Below are 15,384 nucleotides of genomic sequence, written 5' to 3'. Positions count from 1 at the left end.
AAATCGCATGACAAAAATATCATACACATTAAAAAAAACTGTATCACCAACGTAGCCTGGAAAACATTTGCTAGTTAGATGAAGTCAGCTATCTCATCGTAGCATATTTATATGCATATTTATAATTATACGGATCTTGGAGTGAGTGCATACACTCGTGAAGTTTAGTAACTTCCGGTCACTGCAACAAGCCCAGGTACAGTTTACCGACGGATGGGTACAGGACCTTGAAATGCACCGTGTAGAACGAAAGACCATCATACGTATCATAAGTTTACCAGTCTCACAAATCGTCTTCATAAATACACATTCATTAACCGTTTATTAATAGGATCTTTGAGCTCAACGATAATTAATTAGTAGTGGAAATAATTTCTGGTAGCATCACAGAAATGTAGCAGTGACAATAATACTGTATGCTGTAATCGTACTGGGCAATTAGTGATACAAAAAACCTGTTTTATCCTGTGAATAAAAGTATATGTTTTTGTCAATGTACCATAATAACAGAAGCGAAACGCAATATTGTGTCAGGACAATTTACTATTTATGCACAATAAATAAAGGAGCATAGCGCGACAATTTCTGTTCAGCGCCAGACTTGCTTGTAACCTATATCACCAATTATGTTATGAAAATGACGTATTAACTACTACAAAACACTGACCTTTGTGTAAATGCTTGGAGCAGACTAACCTGTGAGCTGGAGTGTTCTGGGACGTTATATTTGATCTTTGAATGGCTGCAATCCAGGCCATCCGTCGCGTCTTTGTTACTTCGGAAACATGGCTTGAACAATTTCTCTTCAACGACGTAATCCGATAACAACCGATCTCTTTACCCGTCGGCTTCCCGTGGCTGTCATTCGACCGGCTATTGCAGTTAATAATACAACAGCTTCTTGCCATTTTTGTGTTTCTTTTTATCGCTGTATAACTGATTTCAATTGAAAGCCTGCGTGCGCTAGTACCTCTTGCCACGAGTTCCCAGAATCCTTTGCGGTTCTACCCGTGAATGACGTCACATTTTCAATCTCTATATAATATGCATGTTAAATTTTATATTTGGGGTAAAATATCAAGTCTTTTCAAGTAAACCGGTTCAAGTCCAATTCAAGTCCCAGGTCATTGGTGTAAAAGTCCAAGTCAAGTCACAAGTCTTAGAACATTTTTTCAAGTCAAGTCTAAAGTCATAAAATTAATGACTCGAGTCTGACTCGAGTCCAAGTCATGTGACTCGAGTCCACACCTCTGCTATATTGTATTTAGATAGAAGCTAGCGAGCTAACTCCCTGCTAACTTCTAACTCCAAATGTCATAAATTCCGTTTTCATGGATGCCTGGATGTTAAACTCAATTGTTACACCTGGTAGAGCAGAATGCTGATCATTTTATTAAAGATGAAAGACTTTAGACAGTTTTTCAACTCTCAGTAAAGCCATAGTGGTGACATGTAGTGTGCCTCAAGGGTCGGTTCTAGGCCCTGTACTTTTTAATTTGTATATGTTGCCTCTCGGCAGTGTCATCAGGAGGCATGGAGTGAACTTCCACAGTTACGCTGATGACACGCAGCTGTACATCTCCGTGTCTCCTGATGACACCAGACCAATGGATGCCCTTTTTAACTGTATCTTGGATATAAGATCTTGGATGGCAGAAAACTTTTTACAGCTTAACCAGGACAAAACTGAAGTTTTAATTGTCGGTCCTGAGGCTCAGAGAGAGAAACTCTTGTCTAAATTAGAGGCATTTTCACTATGTCCTTCACTACAAGTGAAAAACCTGGGTGTTATTTTTGACTCTGAGCTTGGTTTTATCCCACATGTTAAACATGTAACCAAAATTGGATTTTATCATCTAAAAAATATAGCCAGAGTCCGCCCTATTCTCTCTCGGGCCAACACGGAGATGCTGATGCATGCTTTTATTACCAGTCGCATTGATTACTGTAATGCCCTGCTCTCTGGTCTTCCTAAGAAGAATATTTCAACTTTACAACTCTTGCAAAACTCGGCAGCTCGTGTGCTGACGAAGACCAGAGGGCGGGCCCACATTACACCGGTTTTAGAATCGCTGCACTGGCTCCCCGTGTGTTTCAGGATCGATTTTAAAGTTCTTTTATTGGTTTTTAAATGTCTTAATGGTCTTGGGCCTTCTTATCTCTCAGATCTGCTTTTACCATACGAACCCTCGCGGACCCTGAGGTCCTCTGGTACTGGCCTTTTGATTGTCCTTAAAGTCAGGACACATACTCACGGAGAGGCAGCTTTTCAGTGGTATGGTCCTCGTCTGTGGAACAGCCTGCCGGAGGAGCTCAGGGCCGCAGAGAACGTACATGTTTTTAAGAACAGGCTCAAGACCCACCTTTTTAATTTAGCTTTTACTTAGCGTTTATTTATTTTTTATGCTTATTTATTCTATCCTGTTATTCTATTATTAATTTAGGATTTACCTAATATTTTTTTGATTTTATTCTTATTCATTTTTTAATCTTCTTACTCTATTTATATTTATATTTATATTGTATCCTGTTCTTATTTATTTTATCATTTTACCCTGTATATATCGTATTGCGTCATATCTCCAGTGTTTCCTCGGAGGGCGCTCTCTGCACCGGGGCTGTTATTGACCGTGGCTGCTGGGTCTCTGGGGTCCTCTCAGCCTGGCTGGGGGGCTCCTTGGCCTCCCTCCTGCTGTGTGCCCAGCCCGGAGGCTGCGGTCTGTGACCGGCTCCCGGTGCAGACGGCTCCTTGTTATAATGTTTCCTCACTTGGCTCATGCGAGCCCAGCCCAATTTTTACTCTTTAAGTGTGCGCGTGTGTGTATGTGTGTGTGGGTGGGGGTAGGGGGATATATGTGTATTGAGAGTGTGGGGAGTGAGTTGGAGGGTGGGGTGGGCTGCTTTTAACTATGTAAAGCACTTTGTGCTACATTTTTTCTGTATGAAAAGTGCTTTATAAATAAAGATTGATTGATTGATTGATTGATTGATTGATTGATAGTGATCGTTTGATATATGGACCTGCAGCGGAGTTTAGACCCAGACACGGCTAGTGACGTCAGACTGAACAACCGGATAACGTGGTTCACCTTTGCGGCCATGCTGTTTTGCAGATTTTTGGGGGGCAATTTTGCATGCTTTTATTTATTTGTTTATTTATTTTACAGTGCATTTTGTTCTGCGTCCTGATCGGTTGTAGACCGTTGTCAGTCAATCTTGTGCCGTGGTCCTGTACAGTACAGAATGCGTTCAGCTTGTCAAATTTACATAAATCTTCGATCGCTAGCAGACTCTGAAGTGCTGTACTGTATGTTTGTAAGTTTTCAAATCAACGAACACAACAATGTCGATGAAGTGTTTTGCACCGTCAAAGGAACCTGTGGTAGCACCCAAAAGGCAGGGGAAGATGCTACCATCGCATAAAAAGTTGGACTTCTGGACATGCTAAAGGAAGGTAGATGTTTTTCGGACCATAAGGCACACCGGTTAAGCAAAGCAAAATAGTCAGATAAGTCAAACTTGATTCAACTCATTCTTCTTGCTTCCCTTACTTTCGTACAATTGATCCATTAATGTTCAATTCTCTGGCAGCTGCTCTATTCCCATGTTCTGGACCTGAAAACAGGGTTTGATCTTTGGTTTCATTCCATAATACTGGACTTATTTTTCTATGAAGATTTGAACTTTGAGAGTTTTTAAACAAGAGAGAAACGTGTGAAAATGTTCATGCCCGTCTGAGAAAAGTGTATAAAGTGTGTAGTGAGGGGGTTTGCAGTCTTAAAACATCTATAATAATTGTAAAAAATAAAGTTGGCTTCTTTGCAGGTTTCACCTATCGCAGGTTATATTTAGAACGTAACTCCTGCGATAAACGAGGGACCACTGAAAATAAAAATCATTATTTTTATATATATATAGATATCTATATATCTATATATCTATATATAGATATATAGATATCTATATATCTAAAACTGGTGATTTTGTTTTCATCCTTCCCGTCTCAAACATCCTCCATCTTTAATCATTAAAAAGAAACAGCAGAAACACAAAGGCAGAAACTGAAACCGTTGATCTCTAAACCTTCACGTCCTCCTGCAGGGCGGAGGATGGCGAGGGCATACACGTCGCAGTGGAGGAGCAGCATATCTTCCTGCTCACTCTGCGGGGACAGCTGCAGTCAGTGCAACGTAAACGGCGACTTCATTCCCGACGAAGCCATCTTCAATGCATCAAACAGGAACAGTGTCCACTTCAGTCTGAGTGGTTTTCTGCCCATACTGCTCCTCCTCTTCATCATCTTTGAATTGTAAACATGTCTAAACAAAAAGCTGCACATATAAATCTGTCAGGCTCGGTTCAAGGTTGTGGGGTTCTTATTTTGTTTCTGACTAAAATAGAAAACTGTGTTAGAGATGCAGAAAGTCACAGGACTCTTCTTTGTACTGTCCAAAAATAAACGTGACTGATAAATTTTGATTTCCGTTGCAGGTTTTCTTCCCTTTGTGTCCTCATTTTAAACTCCCCTACACTCACCGACTTCAGCTGTGCTGAAGAAGCGTGCATGTACCTGTGAAAGAAAGCTGGTGCGTGTGACAGGATATGAAAAACACTTGGTTCACAATAATGTTAGCAGCTGGGCGTTTCTTTTGTCTGTAGAAGCAAACATTTAAATATGATTTTGAGGTGAAGTCCCCCATTAAAAGCTTATACAGGAACATGTTTTGGTCCAAACAGAGATCATTCAGGTTCAGAGGCGTGCTCAAAAAGTCAGAGTTTTCACTGTCACCAAGGTCGCGCTCTTTCAATTGAACTCCTATGAACTTACAAACTGCTCTGCAGGAGGCTAACTTCAGAGTTTGGTTTAAATCGGCTCCACATTTCACTGATTCTGTTACTTACAATCTGTAAGTGTGATATAAGTGCTCAGGGGTATTTTACTATCTGCAGCACAAACTGCATGTCCTGGCAATTTATTGAGTATGTATTTAGCTGGTGATGAAGATATTCTATAAATGTTTTCACACCTGGTCCTAATCTACTGCCAAGACTGTACACTGCTGGAACTGCAGTAATCGAGTACAGGTTACATGTATGGTATTTATCATGGAAAATATTCAGTGAGCGAATCAGTGAGGTTATTCCCACACCTCCTTTATGATTTATGTTATAAAGAAGCATCAATCGCTCAAATAAAAGTATAAACTCACGAATTCACAAGATGTGATTTTTCTCCTGCGTTGCTCTCTTGGCTTTGTGGCAACACCAGTGTTTCATTTTGCTTTTATACTTTATGTTATTTACCAGCTCAGATCTGATAATGTGTTTGACTGAAGTTGATGTGCTCAGCTGATTATTTTGTGCAGAAGAAGAGTCAAAAGATTATTCATGTTTTAAAGAGTGAGCACAGAGCCTGAAGCACAAAGTGTGGGTTCATAGAAAACAAGCAGTGTGAAGGTAAAATATCCTTGACATTGTGCATATTGTGGATTTAATTAAAAGTGACCATAAACAGAAAGTAATGAGCGCTTTTATATCTGAGATCAGAAAAAACTGCAGTATTTGGGCTCTAACACCTGTATTCACCTTGATCTCTAATTTATTAGATGCTGCTGCCTCAACTCCACTCTCCTCTTGCGCTTCCCTCATTCCTCAGCTCATTGCTGGTGGATCAGACTGATACAGGGATGTGTATTTAGGGACATGAAAAGGCTATAGGATAAAGGATAGCAGCCTTTGAGAAATCTGACTGGACCCAGGAAACTAACGAGGGTGAGACCAATAATGAAAAGAGGGAAGAGAAAGGCAAAAATCCCTGAGACACAAAGAACGTGAAAGAAAAGAACAGAGAAGACAAGCAGCCAGGTGAACACTAATGACCAAGAGTAAGAATATTTAGTAAAAAAACACAAAAACTCAAATGCAAGGCAGGAATCCATGGGTGGGGGAGCTGGAGACTATCCCAGCTGTCATAGGTCACAAAAATGTGTTTGACTCCCTCCACCTGCATGAACTTAACTGCAGCAGAAACATGTTCTTATCGTCATCTAAGCAAAAACTTCATCCTCACAGTTTAAGCGTCTCTTTGATCACTTGAGTTTTTTGAGCGGCTTGCCGTTTCCCCACCACTAAAAGATTATAAATGACGGAAAATGAAACATTACATTTAAATTTATTCTGCGGGCATTAAACGTGTCTGCGATGAGACAAACTGAAGCAGGAGGTTGAGCAGCACTCTGAGGCCTTTCATAAATCTACACACTAAAGTAGGTACGATGCCACGGCAGCACCATAAATCTGTGCGACAATCAAAGTGACCGAGGCATAAACATTAACGACAAAGCCTCTATAAAGTTTAAAGCCCCGCCGATGATGAGCGCTCCGACAGCGAGGCAGGCTGGAAATATTTGACCCACGTGTGCACACGAGAAGCAGCTGGGATCGATAATATCTGCCTTTTCATGGCCTCATTACAGCTAACCTCCACTCAGGGTGCACCATAGCGGTCACTTGAGAGTTAGACGTGATCAGGGCATTTCTCAATCTTCAAAATTATAACATAAACTCTGAACACAAAGTAAACATTATTCAAAGTGACAAGTGAAAAAAGCCCCAGAAGGTCAAACTCATCGAGACACTGATCGGACCACACCGTGGGGTTATAATGCTGACGTCAGAGCGCAGAGAGGTTATGTTTACATCAGTCCAAGAAAACAAAGTTCACTATGAAAAAATGAATAAAATAAAATGATTTCTAAAGTGCTGTTTGAGAGTCAAAAATGGGGTCCAGTAATATTACGTGGACACTGCGTGGCCAAACTAGTGTATATTTCTCGCTTGGAGGAGACGTCTGATTGGGTGTCTATTGGACGTACAAACAAGGCCAACATCTGTGTGTTTACGGCTTTGCTTTTGCAGTCTATTTTCAGTTCAGTTCAGTTCAGTTCAGTTCATTTTTATTTCAAACATTTCAAACATGTGCCTTCACAATCATTACAAAATATCATTCCATTATTTGTTTGAAAAGGAGTAGGCTGAAGTATTTACTTATTTTCACGTGGGAAGATACAGAGTCTGTTCCAACACCATGTTTACTAAGAGTGAACACCATGTTTACTAAGTGGGAGTGGAAAATGCTTAGAAAAGCTTTTATTATAAACACATATGAAATGGAAAAGATTTTTTTAATCTTCCAGGTGAGGATGACAGAAGTGCAACTGATGAAAGGCTTTGGTTGTCAGTGAGTCTGCATCTCTCTCTTAACTAACCGTGTAAGGAGTGTGAAAGGGTCTCTGAATGTCCTTCCAAAGTTTAGCAGCAGTCCAGCGATCTTTGAGATATTATAAAGTAAAGGGGAAGCCCAACGGAACGACTTGGTAATCCCTGCAAACAGCTGGCCTGAAAACAGGATGGCACATTCCTTGTATGTTCAAGCAGTATTCCCTGTCAGAATCTGTGCTGTCATGATAAAACAAAAATTTCCTAGTTGGAAAAGCAAGGTGTGAAAGTCACACTTTCTCTGTGGAAAGTAGAAAGTTTGAACCACAAACACAGATGAAAACTGTTCTGCTGGAACGGCCTGCATATTAATCAGCCATGACACGGTGTATCAGATCCTGTCGGGATATAAACACGACCACAGAGGGAACATGTTTCCTCCAAACACCGACCCCACCAGTGCATCATCTGCCTGCACAGCAAGAACACTACGTTCAATCAACACGTGCGCTGCAGAGCTCATTCTCAGTGTGGGAGCTTCACGATTGCACAGCACCAGCGCTACCATATTTTAGGACAAAGAAGAGACGAGTCAGTCCATCATTCTGACATTGGAGACATCTGGGTTCAATCAGTGGCGGAGGTTGGAGCAGAAAAGTTGTTTCTATTGGACAAAAATCTTACATTGCACTCGCATCCTCAGGGGAGCTTCAGTTCCTGAACAGAAATGTGGCGAGATTTCATTTGAGCTTGTTGAGTTTTGCATGATAAAAAGCAACAGATCTTTTGAGTTGACTCTCAAAATGCTTCAAATTACCCTGAAATTTGAAGTAAGTTCTCTTTAGCTCATGCCAAAACCCATTAAATCAATCAAGGAGGACACTCAAACCCCCTCACTTGTTTATAACCTTTACCATCAGCGCAGTGGGGGAAAAAAACGTAGAATTTTTATTAAAATCCGTCTCTGCTATAATCAGATGTTTTCACTTTCTGCCTAACTGAAGCTCTCCTCTGGACTCAGTGCACACTTCACTTGTTTTCTTCAGTGGCTTCTTATGTATCTCTACGCTGTGCCTGATTAGCTTCCTGACAGCGTTCATATACAAAAGAATGAGTGATTGTGCTGTGATTGTGTCTTTATTCTTTCAGTGCTTCATTACCAACAAATTCTCCTCAAAGCATCAACCTGTCATGGGCCATTGACCCAGTGGTTTGAGTTTTGTGGGTTTATAATTTATTTTTGGGTTCTAGTTTTATATTGTTTCTTTTTTTCAGTATGGTATTATTTCAGAGCACTTTGGAGTATTGCTTTTGTGTCCAGTTGGTCCCGGTCTCATCTCTGTATTTAGTCAGTCTTGTCTCTGTGTGTTTCCATTTCTGTTCTGGTCTTATGTTATTTTCTCTTTTATTTTAATCGTGTCTCATCTCGTGCGTGATGCTGAGGTTTGCTTTCCTCGGTTCATTACTTGGATTGTGTTCAGCTGTGTTTCTCAGGTGCTCTGCTTTGCCCTTACCTTGATATGTACTTTAGTCCTCAGTTTGCTTCTTTTCTCTGTCATGTAGTTCTTCGTTCTGCTGTGCTGTATGGTTTCCTGCTTTGTGTTCCCGTTTCTTTCGATGAGTGTACCCCTTGGTTTGTGTTTTCTCTGAATCACTGTGGACTCTTTAATTTTAGTTCAGCTAAAATAAAGACTCACTTTTCTGAGTCCAAGTTCAGAGTCATGCATATTGGGCCCAAGACCTCCCTATCACAGCCCTTCACATATAAGACTGTTCCCACACATACCCTCAGTCTTAATGTAAAAGTGATAAAAGCCATCTTTGAACCACCAGGGCAGTTACTGAGCAGTTATTTTGAGCAGGCTTTGGGTCAATAGAGAGTGAGAGCCGTAAATGTCATTTCAGTAGTCACATGGGACACAAAAACTACACAGAGACTAAACTTAAAAAATGCTTTAAACGTTTGTCCCTAAGTAATTAAGTCTCTTTTCCCCTTTTCTTCGAGCAGTCTTTAGGAACAGTTCCTGTGGTACATTCAAAGCTCTTTAACTGTCTTTTCTTTTGCCCTCTGTCAGGATGATCCTGCACTGCAGCAGATTCCAGGCACAAAATCAGAGGTCTCTGTCCAGAAGCGTGCACCATGAGGAACCATTAAGATCCACTATGCAGAACCCTCAAACGCCCACACCTCTGGTAGAGGACCCGAGTTTGAGGAGCACACACACCACCATCTGAGTGGTTGAAAGGGATTTTTTATTTTTTTTTATTTTTGAGCAGTGACTCAAGACTGTATTTCTGTATTTACACAAAACGTTCTATTAGCCTTGCAGCACTGGTGGGGCGGTTCATGTACAAAATGAGAAGCTCTGGCAGGACACAGACACATTCATGCTTTATAATGAAATCATATATGAAGAAGTGTAATGCATGGATAGTTTTGTACATATATAACTGTCAGTCAAAAATATGCACACAGAAAAAATGCTTCTATTGTTCCCATCTCCACCAGTAGGTGGCAGGATTGCCTTAGCTAAAAAACAACTCAACGCCTGCCCCCACCCCTCTCAAAATTTGCAACTTTCCATGACACAAAGGTATCAACGGGAAACTTTTTATAGAGGCTTTCACATGAGCTGCGTACACCGAGGCCGTTTGAGCACAGAGCCTCTCTGGCTGTCACCGTTAATGGGAGGCAGATGGACCTGGCTCGAAACGTTTCAGACTAATGAGGGAAATATGGAATCAGTGGAGGTTTCACACAAGCAGGCAGACGTGATGCTCATTGTATATTTTGCTTTGTAGCTGTCAAATTGTGTGTGTGTGTGTGGGGGGGGGGATCCAGTTATTCTGCTCAGATTAATGTAGCCCGACATTCTGAGAAAGATAAGTTACACCACAACCAACAACAACAACAACAAATCTTTGCATTCACCGAGATTTAAAAGGTGACAGTCTCACTTTCGAGCACATAAATGCACTCAAAGCCATTTTTATTATAACCCGTTATTGTTTCAAAGTGAAATTCCAAGCAAAATAGCCTTGGTGTATAATTATATGCTCATGTTGTCTGTAAATCCAGCTGCTTTTTTTCTCCCTTCTTCTTCTTTTTAAAGCTTGCTTTGCAGTGTGAATGCACATTCAACAGGCTGAGGTCCATGTAGTGGCCCCCCGAGAGGATGAGGTCAAAGCTAAGAAAGTTGTTATACATGTGTGAGCCTACAGTCTGGTGATGAGGACGCAGAGGACGACTCACACTTGTCATTTCTCTTCGTGCAGCATTCCAAGCAGCAGCCTCTCCAAGAAATCTGTGCTTCAGTTATGCAGTGTGAAATTCTACAGTTTTATTTGCCTGATATTTAGCTCTAGTTAGCAGCTATCCAACCTTGTGTTTTGGAGAAGTACAGTTTCTGGATGTGGCTTGATGAGGGAGTAAGTACGTTTTACTTAAAAAGCCCCTTACAAGATAAAATCACAAGGGGCAAAAAATGGAGAAAAAGACTGAGTACAAAAAAATGCCTGTTTAAAAAGATGAGCTTCAGCTGAGGGCTGGTGTTTTCCACACAAAGAGGGCAACTATTATAAAGGCTCTACCACCTCTAGTGTTTGTTGTCTATATTTGGGGAAGGACAATAAACTCTGATCAGAAGACCTGACAATCCTACTGGCGACATATGGCTTTAGAGGGTCACTGGTGTCCTGGGCACCTCACGGTGAAACCAGAACTTAGAGCTCAACTAGCTAGCATTAGCTCAAAGCACCTCTGGCTCCAAACAAGCAACACTGCAGCAAGCAGAACACCGACATCTTGGGCGAGTCCTCAAAATGTGGTTTCTAGAAACCTTTTGGCCTCGCAGTGAAATGCTTTCTAAAGTTCGAGTAACTTTCAAGGTGGGGTTTGCAGAACTGATCAATTTCCCCTCATAGACTTGACCTTTGGAACATTTGCTCCTGAAAACAGGTTGTTCTGATTGTAGTTTGAGGCCAACAATGAGCCAGAAAGATTTTATGAGTAAAGGCTCAACAGGCTTTCAACATTTTTGCAAAAAGAATGTATAAGTATGATCAGCAGGATAATTGGCTTAATCTTCACAGGGCTTTGGTCCTGCTGCAGGAAATGTAAATCACAGTGCTACGGAGCTGTCACATTTGGCTTCATGCTTAGGGGTAAATTTGTAACCTCAGACACCCTCTTTGTTGTCAAGCTTGTGTTGTAGCCAGTGTCTGCTGGCTGCTGGAGTTGGCTAACAGAGCGCCGGGTAGTTCCTGCGTGACCTGGATCTGACCAACAGTCTGATGACTCTCTCAGTCTGATCTATGGTTTATTTTGTTTGGTCTAAATCAAAAGTGGTTTTCTGGGTTTCTTCAGCTTCACACTGACCAATTAGGAGTTGTAAATCAAAATGACATTTGGCTCACTATATCTGGCAACACATCATCCTGTCTGAATGGAGTTTTTGTTAGCTTGACATAAATCTGATTACTCTTCTTCTTAGCCATAGATCATAAACTGACTGGGGGAAAAAAATTCACCAATCAGTCCATCGGCAGCACCTCCCAGCATCCGTGAAAATAAAAATAAATAAGCTCTTTTCAATTTAAATGTAGAACTTGGATCTATAGTTTGGAAACCTTTCAGTGGTTCATTTATTAGTATTTGAAAAGGGATGACAATGCATCAATTTTCTGCTGCCAATATATGGGCAGCATTCCTCTCCTACCTGGGAATCTCCAGATATTCTCAGGATAGATTTTCTTCTACCAAAAGGAAGTGAAGGAAAACTACCAAGAGTGATTCACTGACATCCAACTTAAACATTATCTTGAAATTAAAATGTAAAACTATATATTTTTAAATATATCAATAAACACATTTATTTGACCAATAAAGAGATGTACATTTGAAATCATCCACATACACACTGCGGTTTTTCTTATTTTATATATCCAGATTTGTGCAAGAGAAAAGGAAAAGAAACAGAAAGCCACATTTTAGACTAATCCTACAACATAATAGTGATGGGATTTCCGGCTCTTTTTAGAGAACCGGCTCTTTCGGTTCGGCTCACTAAAAAGAGCCGGCTCTTTCGGCTCCGAACCGGCTCTTCAGGTTGTTTTGTTGCGTTAATTTATTATTAAAAATAATATAAAATTATGCACAAAATGAATTACTAATGTAAAAAAAAGTGGTTTTATTTATATATGTTTATATATAAATATATGTGGTGGCCCCTAGAGACAAAGCACATACAAACTCCAAAACACATTCCTAGAGTTAACTGAACTTCCAAAACAGAGCTACCTAGATCACTTAAATTACACAATTGAAAGCATATGTGTATGGTTTGTGTATTTATACACAAGCACTCATATATATTCAAATAATAAAAACAAATGTTCATTTACACCAAATCATGTCGTTGGTACTTGCTGGCTTGTGTAGCTACTAGGTAACTAAAGCTCAACACTGCGCCTAGCATCCTGGAGCACTTCTGTTGTGTTTTGTACGTGTTTTGAGTTTTTACGTGTTTTGGAGTTTGTACGTGCTTTGTCTGTAGGGGCCACCGTAAATATACTTTTATTTAGTCACTCCACATAAAATGTAATAAATAAATCATATAATACAACAACCAACTAGTCACAGTTCAACTTTTAACTATTTAAATTTTCAGCTTTTTCCATTTAAACCAATTTAAAGTGAAACAACACAAAACACTGCAAACCACAACACAATTAAATATAAATTACAATATGAAAACAAAAAGAAGATGCATATTCTCTGTCATATGCGCCTGCATGAATAAACTTTCTGAATCCTTTAGCATCTGCAACTGAAAATAGTTGTGGATGATTACTATACCTTTCTAATGTGACGTTGTTGTCCCTGACTCTCTTTCTCTCTCTCTCCCTCCCGCTCTGTTCCCGTGCTAGTGCGAGTGTAACTACCGCCCCTCCCCCCTCTGCTCAGCGCAAAGCACAACGCTCGCATGCTGAGTGAAGCGGAAAAAAAGTGCGAGAGAGGGTGAGAGAAAGAAAAAAAACCCCACAGCTCGCGATAAGGAGCCGGCTCGCGTGGTTCACGTCAAAGACCCGCCTCTAAGAGCCATTTCGTTCGCGACTGACACATCACTATAACATAATAATAACACTGGAGCTCTTCAGGCGGTCAAAATAAATTAAAGATAAATGTTAAGTGTTACTTTAAATTAGTGGAAAATAGAAAACCTCAAATCTAAAGAGCTCACCACTCACTTAAAATATAATTTAGCATTTATTATTGGGGGAAAAAACAGTAAATGCAAAACGGCAAATAAAATCCTCCTAATGACTGATTAAAGAAGATGACTCATGTGTTCTGCAACGTCTTAATCAAACTCATAACGTGAAAATGTGCTGATGAATCAGATTAAAGTAGGACAAGCACAGACGTATTATTTGTTTTGGCAGCTCTTCAGTCACTAAAGAGCTGGGTATAGGGTTGCCAACTCCCTGAAAAATAAATAAGGGACACCTCGTGGCCAGGGCCGGGCGACCCAGTTGTCTTCACCCTTCCCAGTGTGGTGAATTTTCTAGCTCTTTTTTTGTGTGTGAAATTATTTTTTTAACCATTTGACTTGAAGTTGATTTAAGTAGATGCATATTCTATTCTTTGTGATATGAACACATGTAAAACAAATGATCATTTAGCCATTTATTTTTAGCTCAAAATGACAACATTAACACAGTAAAACAGGTCTCTTTCTTAAACAGAAGCCTGTCATGCTTAACTTTTGAGAATATAAGTAAATCTTTCTTTAAAAGCACTCTGTCCTGCTTAACTTAAAATAATAGAAAACAATAGAAAGAAAAATATTCTTGTAACAGTGCACATTTAGTGCATTTAGTACAATTGGCTTCAGTTGAGGTATTATTTCAGCTTTTCTAATGCTAATCAGCTGCTCCCGTTTGTAAACCCGCTTGTTCCCATGATTACGCATCATAACTCATCATCATTATTCATCTATGTATTACTTTTATGTATTAGTCATCAATTTGTTGTAATCATCTATCCTTGCAGTTGTTTATTACACAAAATAAATTATATTATCACACTTCTGGCCACATAGCGCTGATATTCACTGCACATGCCCATATTAACTTTTTCCAGCCAGGTGTTTTCCTTTTCCCATTCTTCCCTTTCTCTGAGGGGAACAAACATTGCTGCTCTAACGCTGGGCTTACACTGTGCGATTTTTGGCCCATTTTGAGCCGATTTTTGAGTGATCGGACCGATTTTGGCCTTCATCGTGCCTCGTGTAGTATACGTGGGGTAACGAGAAGTGATTAACACCTCACGACCAGCTCCCGATCATCAATCGCTCGTGAGGGTGTCACCACAGGCGCTCACACTGCTCACGCGCAAACGTAAACGTTGGTGAAAAAGACGGCGCAGCACGGCTGTGCAGCGTGTGATCTGGACACAAGCGATGGAGGCACAACTTGTAGAACTTTGGAAAGCTCATCCGAGCCTTTTCGATGTGGCATCACAAAATTATCACGACCACAACAACCGTGAAAATAGTTGGATTTACACTGCTGCTCAATCACAGCTGCCCGATCAATGTTTTTCATTAGCAATTTAGCAAAGTTGATGGTGGTGGTGTGTCTGTGTGAGTGAAAGACAGAGAGAGAGAGCGACAGATTTTCTGTTATAACCTTCATGTTATGGAGGCACAGTGTGAGCACTCAGGTCGCATCAGAGCATCGGGCGGTATAGTGTGAGAGTACATCATGACATACGAACTTCTAACCCCTGCGAGTCAATCGTGCAGTTTGAGCAGGAGCTGAATAACGTGACTGAAAAAAATCGCACAGTGTTTGCCCAGCTTTAGGTGTACTGTCATCCGAGACTTGCACCGCAGAGTTGGCGTTTGTTCCCCTGTTGGCCATGCTTCTTGTTGTGGTCATCTGTTGTCTTCCGGTATTTTCTCCGCAAGCGACCTTTCCTCGACCAATGAGATGAGCGGTAATCTGAATTGTCATACTCGAATTGTCATAAGTGTGCTGTCAGCTCATTGGTCACAAAGCAGGAGAGGGGCTGGAAATTATGTTTTCAAACAAAGTGTTAATTCCATAAACATTTATAGACTACTTTTGATTCTCACTGTATTACGGGACAAAGTGCGTCCC

The 15,384-nt window shown here is 40.6% G+C and overlaps 1 protein-coding gene across 1 annotated transcript in view; it reads left to right on the top strand.

Annotated features, from left to right (window-relative positions):
• Nucleotides 1-5,140, top strand: part of cd109 (CD109 molecule) — a 54,123-nt gene extending 48,983 nt beyond the window's left edge. Inside the window, exon 33 of the mRNA XM_086265146.1 lies at nucleotides 4,102-5,140. Within this exon, the coding sequence (XP_086121272.1) occupies nucleotides 4,102-4,313 (212 nt within the window). The 3' untranslated portion in view covers nucleotides 4,314-5,140. The remainder of the gene's footprint in view (nucleotides 1-4,101) is intronic.
• The last annotated feature ends 10,244 nt before the right edge of the window (nucleotides 5,141-15,384 follow it).

The sequence above is a fragment of the Aulonocara sp. 'chitande type north' Nkhata Bay genome, linkage group LG15, assembly GCF_057382095.1.
Source record: "Aulonocara sp. 'chitande type north' Nkhata Bay isolate Kocher_YH1m ecotype deep benthic linkage group LG15, A_spYH_male_GT1.1, whole genome shotgun sequence".
Classification (NCBI taxonomy): domain Eukaryota; kingdom Metazoa; phylum Chordata; class Actinopteri; order Cichliformes; family Cichlidae; genus Aulonocara; species Aulonocara sp. 'chitande type north' Nkhata Bay.
Note: the sequence above shows the minus strand (reverse complement) of the source record. Positions and strands in the feature narration are given on the sequence as shown.